The 21704-nt window shown below is 37.4% G+C and overlaps 4 protein-coding genes across 5 annotated transcripts; 1 reads left to right on the top strand and 3 right to left on the bottom strand.

The window, feature by feature from the left end:
* Positions 1 to 1125: 1125 nt before the first annotated feature.
* LOC147534534 (actin-7-like) lies at positions 1126 to 4804 on the bottom strand. Its single transcript, XM_086645880.1, has 5 exons — positions 4465 to 4804; positions 2786 to 2857; positions 2308 to 2701; positions 1618 to 2231; positions 1126 to 1538 (listed from the first exon to the last, which is right to left on the bottom strand). Exons 2-5 carry the CDS (start codon positions 2840 to 2842, stop codon positions 1473 to 1475), a joined length of 1131 nt encoding a protein of 376 aa, XP_086502006.1. The 5' UTR covers positions 2843 to 2857; positions 4465 to 4804; the 3' UTR covers positions 1126 to 1472.
* Positions 4805 to 5427: 623 nt separating this feature from the next.
* LOC147534535 (uncharacterized) lies at positions 5428 to 10046 on the bottom strand. 2 transcript variants are annotated; one of them, XM_086646795.1, is made up of 5 exons: positions 9817 to 10046; positions 9249 to 9652; positions 7854 to 8100; positions 5750 to 7811; positions 5428 to 5611 (listed from the first exon to the last, which is right to left on the bottom strand). In XM_086646795.1, exons 2-4 carry the CDS (start codon positions 9587 to 9589, stop codon positions 5772 to 5774), a joined length of 2628 nt encoding a protein of 875 aa, XP_086502921.1. In that variant the 5' UTR covers positions 9590 to 9652; positions 9817 to 10046; the 3' UTR covers positions 5428 to 5611; positions 5750 to 5771. The 2 variants fall into 2 exon arrangements, with proteins under 2 accessions (XP_086502921.1, XP_086502922.1); XM_086646796.1 differs by having other exon boundaries at positions 5750 to 7815; positions 7861 to 8100; positions 9817 to 9906.
* Positions 10047 to 10751: 705 nt separating this feature from the next.
* LOC147534536 (Cytochrome c oxidase biogenesis protein Cmc1-like protein) lies at positions 10752 to 12756 on the bottom strand. Its single transcript, XM_086650657.1, has 4 exons — positions 12441 to 12756; positions 11554 to 11625; positions 11249 to 11353; positions 10752 to 11150 (listed from the first exon to the last, which is right to left on the bottom strand). The coding sequence occupies exons 2-4, from the start codon at positions 11596 to 11598 to the stop codon at positions 11052 to 11054; spliced, it is 249 nt and encodes an 82-aa protein (XP_086506783.1). The 5' UTR covers positions 11599 to 11625; positions 12441 to 12756; the 3' UTR covers positions 10752 to 11051.
* A 3171-nt stretch (positions 12757 to 15927) lies between these two features.
* Positions 15928 to 16451, top strand: LOC147534537 (uncharacterized). The gene is made up of 2 exons (XM_086650134.1): positions 15928 to 16401; positions 16443 to 16451. The coding sequence occupies exons 1-2, from the start codon at positions 15928 to 15930 to the stop codon at positions 16449 to 16451; spliced, it is 483 nt and encodes a 160-aa protein (XP_086506260.1).
* Positions 16452 to 21704: the final 5253 nt, after the last annotated feature.

The following is a 21704-nucleotide window of genomic DNA, read 5'->3' on the forward strand; positions in this document are numbered from 1 at the left end:
TTAATCAATTGCGTCTTAAAAGGGAACGTGTCCCATTGTGAAATTTTATTTAAATTGACGGCGTATTTGGTTGTGAGATTTCTAAGTAGGATTCCTGTCAAAAGTAGAATTTAGCAGGAATCAAGAATCTTTTGTCTATTTGGCTATTAAGAATCCTAAAGATTCCTAATTCCAAAATTTTGTATTCGACCAAAATCTCACCCTACTCCTTAAAAATTATTAAGATTTTGAATTAATAAACCAAAATTTTGAATTAATAAACCTACATTTCAAATTTAAAATCAACAGAAAAAAAAAATATTTCCTTTACATTTTCTTTCAAAAATAAATTTGTTGATTTTGTACATGTAGCCGTGCCTTTTTGGTACCCAACCTAGAGGAAATACGATCTAGAATTTTCCACTGAAAACAAAATAATGTGAGGCTGCAGCTATTAATTTTGGTTTCATACTCTCATTCATTTATTTAACTGGACCCCTCTCTCTCTCTCTCTCTCCCTCTCTCTAAACTGTGAGGAGTCCTCTTAGTGAGGGCACTTCTATATTGGCTGATTCAATTCCACATACGCTACTTGTTCATTAATATTTAATGGCTTGATGTGGCCTAATTAATAATCTCTTCATTTGGAACAACAAAAATATTCTTTCTTTTTCTTATTTTGAACTTTGAGTAAGATTTTAAGATTTCAAGTATCTATCTCTCTCCTTCAACAAAAAAAAAGTATCCATCTCTCAAGGTTAATGTTGAATATGACATCACAACAATATTTCCTTCATCCTCAAGATAAAAAAAAAAATAGTATTTGGATTGGGACTATTGGTCATGTTTTTCCTTCTTTATTTGTTATTTTTGTAAAGAACATTTTACAGTTAGTAGATAGAATTGTTTGATATAGAAGCTTAGCAATTTCCCTTAATATAATGAAAAATTAGGGCATTCTATACATAAGAACAAAACAAGAACAAGACATGATATAAGATCTCGGACCTTCTCTTTTAAATCTCTAGTGGTTTAAACAAAATTATAGCTTCCCGGATTTGTATAGAAGGTACTCGAAATCAATATTCCGAGTACAACCAAATTGAAAACCTCAATCCAGAATGGTTACTTCAACAACGACATCAATTAGTTTAATAAATGATTTAATTACTCGACAAACCCTCAAGCTTAACAGGTTATAAGAGATTAATAGCAATCCAATTTTCCATCCTCTCAACTTCGGCAAACTTTCCTTAAAAAACACAAACCAGAATAATACAACCTATATATATATATATAGGACTCATACCACCACCACCAACACAACCACCCTATATTAGAGGATGGAGAGGAAAAGAAGAATATTCGAAATAAAGAAAACCAACAAAACCAAAGACCTGACTGACTGACTGACTGACTGACCACCATTTTCTGAACTTGAAAATCTGGGATCCATAATAAGCACAACAAAATAATCACCAGCAAGAAACGTTCTAGAAGCACTTCCTGTGGACAATAGATGGACCAGACTCGTCGTATTCCCCTTTGGATATCCACATCTGCAAATACAAAACAAAATTTAATACCAAACTCAAATAGTTGGGAACAAAAACACGCACTCAGTGTCTCAGTGATTACCTGCTGGAAGGTGCTGAGAGAGGCCAAGATAGAACCTCCGATCCAGACACTGTACTTCCTCTCTGGTGGTGCAACCACTTTAATCTTCATGCTGCTAGGAGCGAGTGCAGTAATTTCTTTACTCATACGATCAGCAATTCCTGGGAACATAGTTGATCCACCACTGAGCACGATATTACCGTACAAGTCCTTTCTGATATCCACATCACATTTCATGATAGAGTTGTAAGTGGTCTCGTGGATTCCAGCTGCTTCCATTCCGATCTGTGAAGGTTGGAACAGCACCTCTGGACAACGGAATCGTTCTGCTCCAATTGTGATAACTTGACCATCAGGAAGCTCGTAGTTCTTTTCGATTGATGAGCTACTCTTTGCAGTCTCAAGCTCTTGTTCGTAGTCAAGAGCGACATAGGCAAGCTTCTCCTTAATGTCACGGACAATTTCCCGTTCAGCAGTTGTGGTGAACATGTATCCTCTTTCTGTCAAGATCTTCATGAGCGCATCTGTCAAATCACGTCCAGCTAGGTCAAGACGGAGGATGGCGTGTGGGAGGGCGTAACCTTCGTAGATGGGGACAGTATGACTCACACCATCACCGGAATCCAGCACAATACCTGAGGAAAACCATCATTTAGAATAAAATACTAGGGTATCTTTAAAAAAAACAAATAGAAATTTCTATCTACCAACCTGTGGTACGACCACTGGCATAGAGGGAAAGCACAGCTTGAATTGCAACATACATAGCAGGAACATTGAAGGTCTCAAACATGATTTGTGTCATCTTCTCCCTGTTGGCCTTGGGGTTAAGAGGAGCTTCAGTAAGGAGCACAGGATGCTCTTCTGGGGCCACACGAAGCTCATTATAGAAAGTATGATGCCAAATCTTCTCCATATCATCCCAGTTGCTCACAATTCCGTGTTCGATTGGGTATTTCAGGGTCAGAATACCTCTCTTAGACTGAGCTTCATCACCAACATAGGCATCTTTCTGTCCCATTCCAACCATAACACCGGTGTGTCTGGGTCGTCCAACAATGCTAGGGAATACGGCTCTTGGAGCATCATCTCCAGCAAATCCGGCCTGTCAAATATGAGACTAGATGATTAGTCAAGAAATACTGGTATAATGCTCAGGAAATACAAACTTCTTACACAATTTTCTCACCTTAACCATTCCAGTTCCATTATCACAGACAAGAGGCTGAATGTCCTCCTCCGCCATAATTTATCGCAGTGACTGAAACAAGCAACAACAAAATCCAACTTTAAGCCTGGTATTGTTTTTCACTGACTTGGACAAAGCACAGAGACAAGAGAGATAGACATAAAGATAGACAGAGAGACAGGGAGAGACCACAGTGTGAATGCTAGTTACCAATGTTTTAAAATACAATTTTACGCCTCAATGCGTTTTGCTCTCACAAGGCGAGGGAACGCTTCAAGACGTATGCCTCGATCGTAAAGCTAGTGAACTGTTTTTTTGTAAGGTACATGGCATCAATTATATACAAGCATAACATAACACAATTTTTCTACTTACTACCATAATATAAGTCAAGTGTTCAATAGACAAAAGTACTAATGTATTTTATGTTGTCCAACAACTCAGAAATAATTCCAAGGCACTGAGTGACTGCCTCGTCTCGAGGCGCTCCTCAAGGAATGCGCCTCAATTTTTTAAACATTGCTAGTTACAGATCAATAAAACTAAAAATGCTAGTTATAAATAAATAAAACATAACAGTAAGAGTCTAAGAGATAACAACAAAACCATGCCAAGTGATGAATACACTAATATTCTTATTGCACCATAAGAGCAACTAGAGTCTTATTTTCAAGTTAAAACTTCAAAATATCTTTTACTGTTATAATTTTAAATGCTACAGAAGACCAACAGACAGGCAACAGTAATGACTTCTTCGTTTTTACCATCTTTATAACAGGCCGGACTTGTAAGATTTTCGTTGTTGTACACGACTTCTATAATAGAAGGTTTTTCTGTCAATCTCATTCATCATCATCAGTTTCCGTACGAGTCACGATCTCCAGAAAGATCGTAACCTAGGTAACTGTCATCCGTGATGAAAGGTGCGCTGCAGTAATTTAGCAAGAAATTGCATAATTTTACTTGCCAAGTACCATTGTCCGAAAACAAGCAGACTACTCCGCTAAATTGCGATTGTGGAATGCTAATGCCAACAGTTTAATAAAACGAATGAAACCAATTTTAGGTCACCAATATGAGCTTTAAGAAAACGCAGAAAACACCCAATCGGTTGGACAAATACCAAGACATTATTCATTGTGTCAAGAAAAGAAAGCAGCATGAGAAAGTCTTAGCATCAAAACTCAATATCAATCACACATAATCAGCCAAATAATCAGCAGATTCACACAAATTAACACAAGACAATAACCTTGAAACTGAACCGTACATCAACACATAAAGTTTTACCGTAGTGACCAGATCATCATTAAAACGCATTAGAGATCTCAAATAATAGAGTATCAAATCAAGCACAGAAGTAGATCTATCGAGCTAGGGCGTAAATCATAACACGATTCATTAATCTCAATTGAATAGGTAGTAGATCTAAGCAAAATCAGTAATTTAATCGTCATATTACTATCCGTACAAATCGATATAGCAAAATATAAGATAGAAACAGTAGATCTATGAGGAAATAGTCAAGATCGATCATATAAGATACAAAATATATGTTACCTAATCGGATCAACTCAAGATGGATCCGAATTCAGGAAACAAGAAGTGATTAAGATGAATATGTTAAAAAGGATAGTAAATCAATCAAACTAGAGAGATAATTGAAATGTTAATCGTACCTTGGATTTGTTTCTGAATGGAGAGAGAGAGAGAGAGAGGATGAAGATGGTGGAGTTGATTTGTCCTAGGGTTTGAGCTGGAGATAACTTTTTAGAGGGAGAGAGTGATTTGCCAAATAAAGACGATTCAAAACCCCGTCCACGTAAATGAAAGTGAAATGAAATGAAAATTTAAGGTGAGATGAAATGAAAGGGGAAAATCGAATTTGATAGGGGCACGGGCCACGGGCCACCCCACCAAATTCAAAGCCCACTTCTAAGACAAACCGAACCGTCCTGATTTAAGGGTGGTTAACTTTCTCTACATTTGTATGTCGAACCTTGGAAAAATACTGAATGTAGATTTGTGTTTGATAACAATTTGGAGTAAGAAAAGAAAATAGAGAGAAAAAACTTTCACTATATTAGCCGGTGTGTACTTTCTGATTCACTATATTGGACGGTTTGGGCTTTTCTTACCTTCAACGACAAGGCGAAGTAAGGGCAGGGAAGTCATGCCACTACCACAGTGGAATCAAAGATAGATAAAGGAAAAAAACAAGAGAAATATAGTCTTCCACATCAGATTACAACTTGTGTTTTTTGGTATTATGACATTGTTCTATCAAAGGCAGAAGGTGACACACCTTCCTTTCCTTTTCCAACTTCTACATTTCATAAATTATTTATGATAATAATTTCTTACAAATCTTGCGTGAAATAGTTCATATTTCAGACCTTAATACACACGGGAGACCGAAAACAAAGAAACGTTGAAGAAAAACAAAAAGAAGTGGTGATAATGGCATCATCTCCAATTGTCCACTATCAAGAAATCTGGTTTAACACTGCTCCAAAGTTGATTCCTGCTCTCTTTCTCTCTATTGGATCAAAGGAAAGATCGAAAAAGTCACAAAACAAATCCAAATTTATACTCATCCTACAATAGTTTGATAACCCATAAGATTAAAGTTAGACTCAAAAGGCAGAAAATAGGCAAGAACTAGTTGCTCCAAAGTACTAAATATCGTTTTCTAGCGATACCAAAATGATAAAAGTGCAGTAGAAGTACAACAAACAAAATTCATTGTATAGAGAGCAAAATGTAAGTAAACGCTTGACAGATCAGCCTCTTCTCCCTCCTCAAACTTCCTTTCAGCATCAGTATCTGCGAGAAAACAAACTATTATCATTCATTACTTACTCGTTTGAAGAGGAGCTAAATCAGGTCAGCCGTCAGCTACCAAATGAAACAAAAAAAGAAGAAATATGCATAGCATAAATTACCGTAATTCAACTAACTCACCAAGTGTTTGTTATTTATGTATCTACTCTCGTCCATGTCGTCGCCTTGGTTGATCATCATCACTGCTAATCTCATGTCCTCTTCTTCCACTTGACCGAGGATAATCGTCGTACCTACCCCTTTTAGCATCCATTTCCCTTTCTCTTCCCTCTTTTCCTCTTCGTTTTTCTTCTTCTTCTTCGTCCCTTCCACGTCTTCTACTTTCATGCAGTTCTTCCCTTCCTTGTCTTACTGTCTTGCTCTCCTCTCTATCATCTCTCCCACTCCTCCTATTCCTCGGCTCTTCTTCTTCATCATTTCTTCCGCGCTTCCTCAATTGGGACTCATCTTCTTCGTCCCTGTCCCTTCCACGCCTTCTGTTTTGGCGTTCTTCTCCCTCCTTTATGTGCATTTTGCCTCCACGTGTTTCTTCTTCATCCCTCACATTCCTGGTCATGCGTTCATCTTCTTCCTTTCTGAGCTTTTTATTTCCATGCACTTCTTCATCTTCCCTTTCCCGTCTTCTGCTTCTACCCAATTCCTCTCCATCCTTCTCACGCCTTCTGTCCCCTTCCTCTCTTCCGCGCCTTCTATCTTCAAGTTCCCCTTCTTTCCTTCCCTGCAGTTTAACACTTTGCCCCTCCTCACTCTTGTCATGTTTCACAGCACTTCCTTTTTCTTCATTTCTGACATGATTTTTGCTCCCATGCTCGTCTTCATCTCTTCCCTGTACCTTACCTCCATGTCTTTCCTCACCCCTTCTAGTCTTAATTGTTCCCTCTTCATCACCATTTCTTCGGTTACTACCCACTCCATGCTCATTGTGGTTATGTTTTTTGTGCAACAATTTATCCCTTGAGGTATCAAAACTCAAATGCTCTTTCACTTTTTCATCATCTTGGGTCCTGCTAGCTCTGTGGTTTGGTCCAAACTCAGCCCTGCTCTCCCTGTGCCCACCCTCTCTTCTTGAGCTCTGGCGCTCCGAGCGCAACTCCAATTTTTCTTCATTACCTTCAGTCTCTAGCTTCCTCTTCCCTCTCGTTTCTTGACTTGCATAGATTTCATTCTTTGTCCCCCTCCTTGTCTCAAATCGACTTCTTTCCTCTGTTCCTAAAGTGTCTTTTTCTCTATTACTATATCTTTCCGTGGATTTACCACTTTCTCTTCTTTTATAGCCGTGTTGATCCCTTGTAGAACTAAAGGTCTTTTTCACCTCATTAACCCTCTTCTTGCCATGTTTGTCTTTGCTGCCATCATCACTGCTACCGTCAGAATCACTTCCACTGCTACTTTTGCTGGATCTGTCAGTGCTACTATTGTTGCTCTCACTATCATCTGTTGAAGTATTGTCTTCTCTTTTAGAAGCCCTACGCTTCACCACACTTCTAGCATCCTTCTTGCCACTACCAGTATCGTCCTCGTCTGGATCATACCTTCTACCTCCAATCCTTCTATTTGTTTCTGCTTTACGATGTTTTCTAGCTCCATCTGAATCAGAACCGGAGTCCCTATACACCTTTTGGCTGTCTTTTCCACGTCCTTTTTTATCAGAGTCAGATTTTCTCCCAATATCTGCCTCTTGGTTTGACTTCAATTTTGTCTGTTCTTTAATCTGACTTCTTCTGGTTACTTTCTCACTATCTGTGTCAGATTCATCTTCAGAGTCATGTCTTCTACTGACCTTATGTTGCATCACCACTTGGCTTTTGTGTCTTCTGGTGTCCTCTTCCAAACCACGCCTTGAATGAGACTTAGCAGATTTCTCCATCACCCTTTTAGTATTTCTTTTACCAGCATCATCACTTTCAGCTATGGAATCTGAACTAGAATCATCACTGTGATGTCTCCTAGTCTTTTTGTCTTCCAAACCCTTCTTCTTGTGCTTGACATCATGAGAATCGTCACTATCCGAGTCGGTATCTTGCCTAGTATCTCGATTTTTCTTCTTTACTCCTTTGGAACGTCTTTCGCTACTATCGGCATCAGAAGAACCATCCTTGTACCTTCTTTTTCTGTTATCTTGCTTCTCATGGTTTTTGGACAACTCAATTTCACCTCGTCGGCTACTATTTTTATCACCCAGCTTCTTTTTTTTTTGAATAATATGATTGAAATCATGCATAACCTCATCTTTCTTGCCCACTTCTGGAACATCTTCCTCAGTTTTGTAAATTTCCCCTTCCTCTCTAGGCTCTTCTTTTGGTTTCTCATCATCGCTCATTTCAGTATTTGAATCATGCATAACCTCATCTTTCTTTTGTTCCTGGTGCTCAGAGGTATTATCAGCTCTACTAATCCCAAGAGCAGCCCTTAATGTCTCCATCTGTTTCTCCTTTCTAGCTGCAACCTGATGTGTCTGAGTATCCGAAACCCTGGACCAGGCAAGTAAGTAGTAGATAATTAAACTCAACATAAGGTTAAAAAGTAAATAAAAGTTCAAAAATACGCTCCTTAGAATTCTATCAACTAGTACAAATGTAGCATCCAAGCTTATGAACTGTAAACAGTACCTGCACTCGCTGTACAAGTAAAAGGTATGGGGCTCATTTAACACTCAACGTCACAAAAACCAGGTTCAACAATCTGGAACTCTTTGAAAACGAAATATAAACTTAAAAAAGAATAGAGTACATGGGACGTGGAGCAAATAGAAGTCTATCTCAATATTCTTAACACAAAGGCAAAAAAGTGTGTCTACATAATATATCCTTCGCAGCAAGTGGGATACAAATTTCGTTCTCAACATCCTGCCACAAACTTGTTTCTTCTACCTATACAAGCAAGTTGAGATTCTTCAGATAATTCCTCGTATCACCAAAGGGTCAAAACTTAACCTCTTGAGTTGTATCCAGCCCTTCTCTTGTCAGGAAGCGAAGGACCCAGACGAGTATATATGTTATAGGGTTACAACAAACTGAGTTTGTGTACAAAAAGAGATGGATGAAGTTTCAAGCAAAATGAAAGAAGTAAATAAGATCAACGCCTATTAGAGTAGAACAATATATTAAAGGGAATGAAGAGAGAAAACGAGAGTTGACAATGGAACCAAGATTAGGATACCCGACTGAGAAAATAATCAAATAGGAAAGTGAAGTATGATGAATCAATTTCAAGACAACCTCTCCAGTCTAAACTATCACAAGGAAAACGCAATAAACATAGATTACCTTCATAAACTAAGAAATCCTAACACAATCAGGAACTCCTAAAAATAACCAAAACTTGACATAATCCACAATGAAAGAACAATGTCAATCACAACACAGAACTCAACTCCTATACCTATTCTCGCAACTAACATCAAAATCCTCCACATATAATTCAATGGAACAATACAAACTAAAATTCGATGAGTTTTAGAACAATACCACATAAAATTATCAATTAATGATTTCAACATGTTTAGATAATTGAGAAAAAAAAAAACAATCATATTATGCAATTTAAGTTCATATGCCAATGAACTACTAATAAGCATCATTATAACAAGATATGAAAAGGGTAGGGAGAAACAAAATACTTGTTATTCGCGCTACCACTGGATCGAAGATCAGATTCATTAGCAGCATCAGCTTCCAATTCCTTTCTCGTTTCATCAAGCTTCAAAGCAATTTCGTCATCAGTATAACCTTGATCAATCAACTTATCTTCCAAAATCGTAAGCTTAAGCTGAATCTGACGCTTTCTATCATGTTCAAGAATCTCCTTGTTTGCCTTTTTAACACCACCAGTTCCTTGATCATCTTCAAATGCTTTCGTTTCCACTTTCGCAGCCCTTGGTCTTACGAAGAATTTGTTCGTCTGAACGTAACCGTTTGTTCCGGATCCTCTAGCGGTTTGTAATCCGATTCCGTTGTACATCTTCTTCTGTTGAAAAGATCAAACGATCTTATCCGATTCTTCTATAGATAGAATGATATAGATCTGAAAAGAAAGCTCATATAAGAACTTGCAGGTAACAAAAACCTGAAAACCCTAAAACACTGAAAACCCTAGAAAAACGAAAACTTGAAATAGAAAAAATCGAAATCAGGATTCAATTTAATTAGAAACCCTAAAGCGAGAGAGAGAGAGAGAGAGAGATTTACCGAGATAAAGCAAGGAGAGCAGAAACCTCTCTGGAACTACGAAAGGCGAAGTATATCTCCACAGTAGAAATGTGTAGAATATAGCGCCCTACCGATCACTTCAATCTGGGTGCCTCTCTCTACACGAGCCCCACTTTTTTGGTTTAGGCGCTCCTCCACAGTTATTGACTCCAGTCAATTTAGTTTGACCTTCGGACTGTCCACTGTCCAGTATAGAAAAACAAAGACACTCTCGGATTGTATAGTCTAAAATCTTTAGATTTGATATTCACACGAAAATCACTCGGAATCGGCCCAAAATAGATGGGATACGATTTTCAAGGACAACCGTTCGAAAATTTTCAAACACTAGATTAAAAGATTTTGGGAATTATATTACCGAGTGACTACTACTAGGTCGTGTTATTTCTAATAGTTTCTACCGCATCCTGAACTCAGGTAACTAATCTGGAATGCAAGTCAAAGAGTCGAATAGATAATAAAATAAAAATAAAAAAAATAAAAAAAAAAACAACTTACGCCTAAACAGGGCAGACAGAGTTGGTCGAGTGATATATCCTATTAAAAGTTTCATTATTTGAATCTATTTTAGTAGGAAAACGTATGACTGGCAAATGTGCTATCATAAGTTATGCTCCCCTACACATTTAGCATTTGGATGGAAAGTTGGAAACTAACTATTCTATCTACCTATTCCTGGGTCTCTCTTTGGTACTGGGAGTGATGTGATTTTTGGACATGTGAGCACAATTACTTCTACATATTTTTTGGCACTGCCCTGGCCACAGTCTCGGAAGAAGTGAAGTATATGATTGGACAAGATTTAGAGAGACAAAAAGTTTTAACTATCTATTTCCAGCTCAACCAAGATTATGGCCAGGCAAAAAGTCATTTTTCAGTTTCAGTGTACTTATATCAACATAGGGAAAATTTCATTGAACCCCAAAAAGACATCATCAATTTATTTTCATATATATAATTCCAAACAAATATAAAGTTTTAATAACATATACCAATTTTTTTTCATAGCTAATCATACTTGTTCACAATCCAAGTATAACTTGTAAACAGAAACGATATTGCCATCATTTCAATTTCATTCAACAGAAAACTTGGATGAATGCAGTTTTCAAATGTTTTTAGTGAAAACTTGTCTCTCTTTCTCTTTTGAGTGGGTTGTCGACATGTTAAACTCGAAACAGTTTCAAGTCTCCTTCATCAAGATTACCCGATGTCTAAATACCGTTCTCTTCTGCAGTTTCTTTCCTGTAAGTTTGTAATCTCTCCTTAAACTTTTTACTCTCTTCAAAATTTGCTTTTCTCTTTACTGCTTTCTGCCAAATAAATTATGAACATAAGTTAGTTCCAAAACTGAAACCTCTAACAGAAGAAAAGAGAAAAATTATATGAAAAAGTTAGCTCTCAGACTCACTTCTTGACGAAAACATCGATCAAGCTTAACCTTGAGATCTGTACACTTGCCCAAGAACTTTCCTAGAGGATGGTCTGTATGACATTTCTGAAATTCTTCAATTATCTGCAACAGTCATAAGCAGAGAAGCAAAAAATGTGAAGATCTTTCCCTTTTTTCTACTATTTCATCCTTTTCAAAGAACAAACGCCAGATAAAGATATTGGTCATGAGAACGATTAAGGGCTCCCGAAATTCTTACGTTCTTCAAATGAACAGAGATGAGTTTGATTGAATACATAAGAGAAGGAAGAAGATGAACATACTTCTGCGCACATAGGATGCCTATGCAAGGTCAAAGGCGGATGCATCTTCTCACAGTCTAGAACCTTGTTACGCTGCAAAAATAGAAACTTGTTAGCTTCTTTTCTTGCTCTTATACTATCTTTTTTGGGGGTTCCAATCCATTTGTGTATATTAACAACTGAGAAAATTCTAAAATTAGTAAACGGAGAAAATGAACGAGCACCAAGACACGAAGGGGTAATACTGCAAACCACGAGGAGAAATGAAAACTAGAGAATATATAAAGTCAGTACATGATAAATTGCTTCCAGGAAACTATACTAAATAGAAGCAAGAAAGACAATTTAAAAAATATACGAAATACAGAGAGGGTTTGAGTTATAATGAGCACCAAATGAAGAAAACATAGGTGTGTGGCTATGGCTTAAATTATTCTTTGACATATCAAGTAATACTCTAAATTTAAACTAAGATGTGAATTGTATAACCTAAATAGAGAAAGTATTAGCCTCCAAGTAAAGAAGTAAGAACCCAATTTTTTGTTGGGAACAAATGACAAACACTTAAAATGCACTATTGCTTTTTTACAATTTAAACTAAATTTTGGATCCTATATGGTATTAACATTGTCAACCAATCACTCTATATATATGATCCAAATTCCTAATAGGATAGAAAAGTTGATTGAAGAGATTTCTAATTAGAACAGCAAATGAAAAAGAAAAGCAAGAGGTTATCGACTTAAGCAGTGGGGAAGCTAAACAAAAAATGTGAGACTTTTAAATTTAGGGTTTTGATTTTGAGATCCTTCTGTTCGTTCCTGCTTCAATTTCAAATGAAAATGAAAGCAATATGAAACTAGAGAGAGAGAGAGAGAGAGAGAAAAGGGGACAGAGATAGACCTAACCTTGGATCTGGTATGGCTGTGACGGGAGGAGATGGAGTTGATTCTAGGCTTCTAGCAATACTGAATTTCTTATGGGGCCAACAACCCTTGGTTCGTCTCCTTTATGAATATCTTCTCCTTTGTGTTCGTCTCCTTTATGAATATCTTCTCTTTTGGCCGCTAATATTTATAAGTTCAACTTTTACTCCCTTTGCTACCTACACAACCTATAGGGCCCTTTGCTACCTACACAACCTATAGGGCCAACAACCCTTGGTTGGAGTGGTAAGAGGTATAATCTTCCACCTAGAGGTCACGGGTTCGAGGCACACGCTGAACAATTCAAAAAAAAAGACACAACTTATAGGAACGGTTAAAATCCTTTATTTTAAATCCTTTTGGTTCAAATGTTTTCCTCGTCAAATGAATGTCGATGCATTGGTGGTGATCGTGATAAACAACCCATAACACTATAGCATTATAGCTATGACTCGTGAAACATGTTTGACCAAAATACCCATACAATAATTACACTAAGGTAATATTTTAAGGTTTCAACAAAAAAAAGGTAATATTTTAAGCCGTAAGTACTTTCTCTATTGTTATTGAATAAAATATCATGTTAGGTGAATAAAAGAATCAGTAGTTCAAAACACTAATCATCCTCCTCAACAAAAAAACACTAATCATCCTTTGTTATGTCACAGGAGTTTTAGATGTCAAGGGCGCAAAAGTTATCAAATTATTCTTAGGATCCTTACCACAAATACAATTATGCTTCATGTGAGATGTTCACAAATATGACAATTTTGTCAATCCTTATTCCTTACCGACTTGCATTTTATAAAGATATACCATTTTGTTTTTAATCAAACTTCACTATATACCAAAAGGCTAATGAGAATTACATCATGAAGTTGAAAAATAAAGACACAACCAATGCAGTAGGGGTGGCAATGAGTACCCATTTACCCGGAACCGAACCGGAACCGGAACTGTTTATGCCGGGTCTGGATCCTTATTTTGGTATCCGATAAGAATTTAATACCCGACGGATATTACCCGATTGGAACCGATAAGATTTAAATACTTATTGGGTATATCCGACGGGTACCCGATGGGTACCCGATACCCGACTTTAATACGTAATTAGTTGATTTTTTCACAAATTTTAAGGTCCTAATTACTTATTCTATGATAAATATTTTCTAATCATGTCGTTGAGTTTCTCACTTAACATAACATTCTTAATTGGCAATCAAATTATATTCAATAACAAATTTTATTGCAACTTATAATATACAATAATGGGATTTGTTATAAAATTTTAATAACTCGTTCGTGTATCTTTTATTAAATAGGTTTTACAAAAAATATCCGAGTTTTTGAATGAAGTATAACCTTCCTAATTAGTGTTAAAAATGATTAAATAAGAAGTCATAAAAAGAACCGATAAATATCCGATACCCGACGGATACCCGCAATTTTTATAGGTTCCGGTTCTGGATCCTTAAATTATGGAACCGGACCCGGAACCGCTAGGATCCGGAACTGTAATTTTTAATAGGTTCCGGTTCTGGATAGTGAGATACCCGAACCGGAACCGACCCGTTGACACCCCTACAATGCAGCCAAATAAGTCAAGTTATGCGCTTGGGGTGCCTCTAGAGCTATATGGTCCAACTAGTGGGATGCTTTTCTGGTGCAGTCACCATGCGCCATTTGTGGGTGGTTTTCTAACCGCTACTTCTTCCACCTTCTTCTCTTCTCGCTGTCAACATTCGTCGTCAGCCATTAACCGTCGGCGCGTAAATCGAGTCCCCGCCTCCCTGAATGAAAAAGTACGAATTCTTCTTTGTATTGTGGTTGTTCCTTGCCAATTATGAGTTCTTTTCTAGCATTGTCGGTGGTTTATTCTATTAATTGCAGCAACTAGAGTCTTCTACTACAGTATGTTATAAAGATACCATTGAAAATAGGTATCAATAGTTTGATATAACATGAGTAAATTGTGGACCACACGTGAAGTCTTCGTATAAATACAGGTGGGATATTTTTTTCTCCTGGTCTAAATTTGATTGGGCAATTCAATTGGACTCCGAAAAACTCAAATTAGTTACTCTATCTCATCTTATTGTTTCTTTGTCTTTTCAGTTATGAGATATTTGATGACCTCCATTCATGGAAGCTCAACTAGTTAAAAGAAATTAAAAGTATATGAGAGATAATGCAGCTATTAATCATGTTGTAACGGTCACATTCATGGGAATGAAACCGTTTTGTAACGGCCACATTCATGGGAATGAAACGGTCGTAATTAACTCGCTATTTAGTATAGCGGTTACAATGGATTAATTGCTGGCTATTAATCTTTGTGATTAATTGTAGCTATGAGAAACTATATAAATAGGTCTCATTTGTGTTCTTGAAAAACACACAAAAAACTACACAAATAATCTCATTCAACATACTCTAGTATTACATGGTCTAACCATCGATAGACAAGGATTTAAGGGGTGGATATTCCGATTGCTCTAGTAGTGATTCGGACACATAGATTGTAGCAAGTCGGCGACGATCGTGGGCAGATTAGCGGCAATTGGACGATCAACCGCTTCCGCACAAAGGTATGAATTAACCTATTATGACCAACAGTGGTATCAGAGCCGAAATTGTTCGCTCCTGCCTCTTGTTCGTCGATAATGGAGTTTCCAATTACAATTTCATTTTATTTATATAAAGAAAAATTGAAATTGGAAATCACTTGAAATGTGAATGTAAACTTATGATTAAATCTGTCGGATAGTGTCATTAGCCAGATAATAATATGATTTGATTGGGACTCAAAGAAAAAATTATTCGTAGAGTCCATAATCAACTATGTCTCTCTTATTTCCATCCCCATACATGAATACAGAAGATATTAAATTAAGGGTCTCTACTGTTAGGACCTATTATTGTGTATGGACACATTTGTTTTTTGGTTGACATATCAAATAATTCAATTTGGGTAACCAAATTAAATTTTGGCTACTGGGATTAGGTTACTATTGGCAATTTTTAAAAGAGTAACCCAACCCAAATAATAACAAACGACCAAGATCTATGTGATCCTGTTGTAACTCGTTTCCGAATTTGTTTTGGATTGGATGGGATGTTATTATTTCAAATGAGTTAATACATGTGTGTATTTGTTTAATATGCATGTGTAGCATATTTAATCATGATATAACTATGAGAGTTCATGTCTATATGATTTATATATGTCTGTGTGACCTATATAATTTATAAATTAATTTTTTACGAATATGATTTGTGAAATCAAAGGGTCCCATAGATGTGTTCTATGAAGTAATTAAATTATGGAATTTCTAGTTTATATCATGAATGATGATAATGAGCTTAGCGAATTTTTCGAGTGATTGATACAAATGATGAAATCTCGATAATTTAGTTAGAAATAAAAATAGTGCCTAATTAATATCCATTACATTGTGCATAATTGTAGATGACAACTAAGAGTATGATTGGAGACTTGTCCACGAATGAAAAACTAGATCGTACTAACTATGACATCTGGCATAGGAAGATTCAATATCTCCTTAATGAACGCGAGGTTTTAGACAACTTATCCATTGTTATGGTTGAACCTAAGGATACCGAAAGTGATCGGTATAACCAAGAATTAACAGCATACCAAGAATGGTCCAAAAAGGATCGTTCGGCGCGCTATACTATGTTGTACTGCATGCACAACGATCTGATTGGGGAATTTGAGAATTGTCTCACGGCTAAGGACATGTGGGATAAGCTTAAGGTCAAGTTCGGTCAAACATCTGCTACCAGGCTTCGTGCCTTGACTTTGAAATGGATGAGATACACTATGGATACAAGTCATAGTGTGGCTGAACATCTTCGAATCATGAGTGCTATGATTCGTGACCTGAAAGCTGCTGGGCGAGAAGTTGACGATGAGGAGCAGGTTCTCAATGTGATCCGTTCACTTCCTGATGAACCTGTTAGCTGGGCTAATTTTAAACTCCTCATGGCTCATAGTGAGCATGTCAAGACATTTTCTGAGATTGCTAGACACCTTGAGATGGAGGTGGAGCGTTAGAAGGCAATTGCGCCTTCACATGTTGCTTTTGTAGCTCATGGACGCGAGTCGAAAAAGGCGAAACATCGATCTAAGCGATCTAAGAAGGCTCGTTTTTCTCAAAACCATGGACCTGAAGGTGGTGTGGCTAAGCAACCAAAGGCAAAAGGCCGTAAAGAGGTTAAAATTGCACTTGTGAAGTGCTTCAACTGTGGAAATAAAGGTCATTTCGCTCGAGACTGCTCGGAGCCGAAAAAGGTACCTTACCATATTGTTACTCATGAAACTTATGTTTGTTCCCACGCATTAGTTGCTAATCACCTTCCTAATTGGATTGTAGATACGGGAGCCAGCAAGCATGTAGTTCATGATCGAGCTGGGTTTGTGGAATACCACCGTGTGCCCGTGGGTTCACAGACTGTTATGTTGGGCAACGGAACCAAAGAAGATGTTCTTGGTATTGGTACATACAAGCTCAAGTTACGAGGAGGCAAAACGTTACTTCTTCATGATACTCTCTACGCACCTGGGGTGCAATGTTGCTTAGTTTCTGTTGTTGCTTTGTTAAAACTTGGTTTTTCCTTTTATTTTCAACTAAACATTTTGGATATTATGTATCATGGAGATTTGTTCGGCCGTGGGTGCATGAAAGAAAGTTTCTTTGTACTTGATTTGGATTATGATTCTGATAATAATTCTATGCTTGCGGTTGCTTCTAACTTTGATATTCATTCTGAATCTGTTAAATGACATGCTAGACTTGGTCATATTGGGCAAGATAGGATGAGTAGACTTGCAAAAGGTGGTCTCTTAGATCAGCTCACTAAGGTTGAGCTACCTAGGTGTGAGCCTTGCTTAGCTGGTAAAGCTACTAAGAAACCTTTTGGCAAGGCAATGAGGGTGTCGGTTCCTCTTGAATTAATTCATTCTGATATTTGTGGGCCTGTTAATGTTAAGGCACGTCATGGCGCTGTTTATTTTCTCACTTTTATAGATGACTACTCACGATATGGGTATGTGTACCTATTATCGCATCGCCACGAAGCCCTTAATATGTTTAAGCGTTTTGTAGCGGAAGTAGAGACCAAATTAGATCGAAAAGTAAAGACACTTCGAACTGATCGTGGTCGTGAATACCTTTCTGATATGTTTAAAGGGTTTTGTGAGGAAAAAGGTATTCAAAGACAACTCACGATTCCTTATACTCCGCAACAAAACGGTGTAGCGGAGAGGAGAAATCGTACGTTACTGGATATGGTTAGGTCAATGATGGCGCAAGCCAATCTTCCTATCAGGTTTTGGGGAGATGCTTTGCTTACATCAACTTATATTCTTAACCGTGTGCCAAGTAAGAGTGTGTCTACCACCCCATATGAGTTATGGAATGGAAGAGTGCCTTCCTTGGATCATTTACGACCTTGGGGTTCGGCTGGCTATGTGCACAACCAAAACCACAAGTTTGGTAAACTTGGTCCAAGAGCGACTAAGATGGTGTTCATAAGGTATCCTGAGCATTCTAAAGGTTATGTAATGTTCGGTGAACAACCAAACAGTGGCTTGACAGAAGTTGACACCCGCAACGTTGATTTTCTTGAGGATGAGTTCCCAAGTATTGGTGAAATTAAAAAGGATCTTGAGTTGTATGAGTTACAAAATGACTTGGAACTATCTCTTGGTGAGTGGGAGAAATTAGGTTCTAACCAAGGCACCAAGGATAGTGATGTTCCACCAAATGACCGAAATATTAGGAGTAGTCCTATAATTTCGGATGAGGGACGTCTGTCTGCTTTAGGTGATCAACCAGAGATCGAGGTAGTCCCCGTATCTCAGATGCGGATTTCAGCGGCGATTTGGATGAGTCTAAATCGACTTCCGGGTATGCTTTTATCCTTGGTGGAGGTGCTATATCCTGGTGTAGTAAGAAGCAAGATTGTGTTGCTTTATCAACAATGGAAGCAGAATACGTTGCATGTTGCCTAGCTGTGCAAGAAGCTATTTGGTTGAAGAGTTTTCTACATGATCTCAACGTCACTCCTAAGGTTGATGAACCTGTAGACATGCACTGTGATAATACTGCTGCTATACAGTTCGCTAAAGATCCAAAGTTTCATAAAAAATCCAAACATATTAGGAGACGCTTTCATTTTGTTAGAGAGGCTATCAGAAAGAAAGATGTTGTCATTAATTACATACCCACTAGCATGATGGTTGCGGATCCCTTGACTAAGCCAATTCCTAAGAGTGCTTTTGTAGCCCATGTGAAGAACTTAGGATTGCGTAGGTTGTAGTCGTTGTTTATTAAGGGAATATATTTGTAATGGACATGTATTGAGCATCAATGAAATAAATTTGTTTGTTTCTTGGAAATGTTCAATTGTTTAATTAGGCACTTGAAAATGTCACCAGGTTTTACGATCGACCTATTCACACAGGTGATCGCCCTGACACTTGTATGTGTGCAGGATGAGACTTAGTCGTATTGGCATTGTGTGTGTGCAATATGGACTACCATCATACATGTGTTGTAGAATTGATAGTCGCCTTAGTATGTCTAAGATGAGACTCAGTGGGAGTCGAATGTGAAATTTCCCGCTTTCACATTAAACCTTAAAGCCGAATAATTGAGTGTCAGATCGTACATTGTGTATGTAGATCGAGTGGCTCAGGTTAGACACTTGTGTAGTATCTAGACTTAATATTCGCATAACATAGAAGAGTGACATGCCCATCTAAGTGGGAACTATGTTATGGCATACATATCATACTGTATGTGCTTTATGACGACCAATAGGGAGTAACAAAAGAATCCCTACTTTGTCACTGTGTGAAACCTATACTGGACGATGCCCGTTGACTTAGAACTATGTTTTGAAGTTAAGGTTCGATGATGCTACTTTAACATGTTTCCAAAGGGTTACGAAGTGTCGATCCAGCGGCACATGTTAGGAAAGCAGTCAAGCTAAGATGGATTAACATGAGTGTCTAAGGGAGAATGATTCCTATATCACCACCATGACCTGGCCAGGGGTTATACTGTGTGTATAACTAAATGAAACAATATTGCGTATAGGGACTGTGTATGCAATCGGTGATAGTCGGATAATTCGGGGTATCAAAAAGCATGAAAGTGTTATGTTAGTTAGATGGTTGCTTAACGTAACATTGCTTGTTACTTTGTGGTCGCACGCCTTATTTCCTGTATGAAATATGTGATACGTTCTTGTATAGATTGAATGAGTACGGTCTGTATGACCATGAATGAGTACGGTCTTTGTGATCGAGTTAATGTGTATGGCCTATGTGGCCGAGTGGGAGTTATTAATCATGTTGTAACGGTCACATTCATGGGAATGAAACCGTTTTTTAACGGCCACATTCATGGGAATGAAACGGTCGTAATTAACTCGCTATTTAGTATAGCGGTTACAATGGATTAATTGCTGGCTATTAATCTTTGTGATTAATTGTAGCTATGAGAAACTATATAAATAGGTCTCATTTGTGTTCTTGAAAAACACACAAAAAACTACACAAATAATCTCATTCAACATACTCTAGTATTACATGGTCTAACCATCGATAGACAAGGATTTAAGGGGTGGATATTCCGATTGCTCTAGTAGTGATTCGGACACATAGATTGTAGCAAGTCGGCGACGATCGTGGGCAGATTAGCGGCAATTGGACGATCAACCGCTTCCGCACAAAGGTATGAATTAACCTATTATGACCAACAGCAGCAAACAACCTATAGGAACGGTTAAAATCCTCTGTTCTATATCATTTTGGTTCAAATGTTTTCTTCCTCAAATGAATGTGGAAGCATGGGTGATCGTGACAAACAACCCACAACATTATAGCATTATAGCAATGACTCATGAAACATGTGTACCAAAAAAACAATACAATATATAATTGCACTAAGGGAATATTTTAAGCCTTACGTACTTTATCTTCTTTTGCTTTTTTTTTTTTGATGAAAAATTTCTTTTCTTTTCACTGAAAAATGATTAAAATTGGTACAACATGTTAGGGGAATAATAGAATTATTCGTTCAAAATACTAACCATCCTTGTTTCAACAAAAAAAAAAAGAACATCCTTCCTTATGTCATATAAATATTAAATGTTAAGGGGAAATAAGTAAATAACTATTCTTACCAGAATTATGCTTCATGTGAGAAGTTCACAAATATGACAATTTTGTCAATCCTTATATACCAACTTGCATTTTATAAAGATACCACTCAAAATAAGTAGGGTTATTTCCCTAATGGCCCCAAACTTTGTGACCAGCTTCCCGCCGGCCCCCCTACTTTACGAAAAATACCCATATGGCCCCCTTCCGTTATAACATCGTTACTCTCTCTCTTCCATTTCTTTTCTCTCTCTTCCAACATGTTTTCTCTCTCTGCCACCTCGTTAAAACCAGCCAACTCATCATATGGCGACCTTCCCGGAGAAGATGATGGGTTGGTTGGTTTTAACGAGGTGGCAGAGAGAGAAAACATGTTGGAGGAGAGAGAAAAGAAATGGAAGAGAGAGTAACGGTGTTATAACGGAAGGGGACCATATGGGTATTTCTCGTAAAGTAGGGGGTCAGGCGGGAAGCTGGTCACAAAGTTGGGGGCCATTAGGGAAATAACCCAAATAAGTATCAATAGTTTGATATAACATGGGTGAATTGTGGACCACACGGTGAAGTCCTCATAAAGTATATGTGAGATATTTTCTTTTTTCTCCTGGTCTGAATTTGACTAGCCAACTCAATTTTATTTTTTTATTTTTTTGTTAAGAATACTAGCCAACTCAATTGGATTCGAAAAAACTCAAATTAGTTACTCTGACTAATCAGCAAAAAACAAATATTTAATCTACGTCTATTCAGATTTTGAGTCAGACATCTGACTTGAAATCAACACTATCCTACTTTGGATTTCGATAGTGAGGTCAGCACGTGCTATTCTCTTCAATTATTGATGGATATTGTTATGGTGACAACCAAACACTTAAATCTTCTCCACTATTTATGCCCTCAATTGTTATCTTTGTCTTAATTGATACAGATCTAATTAACTAAACATAGTTTATTCCACACGTAAGCAACTAATCAAACTTTAATCTCTTTCTCTAGATACATTGAACCTAGACATATCATTTTGGTTCTATATAAACCCACCATTTTCTAAC

The sequence above is a fragment of the Eschscholzia californica genome, unplaced genomic scaffold (assembly GCF_041429995.1).
Source record: "Eschscholzia californica isolate CP2 unplaced genomic scaffold, dmEscCali1.0.p SCAF_6, whole genome shotgun sequence".
Taxonomy (NCBI): Eukaryota; Viridiplantae; Streptophyta; class Magnoliopsida; order Ranunculales; family Papaveraceae; genus Eschscholzia; species Eschscholzia californica.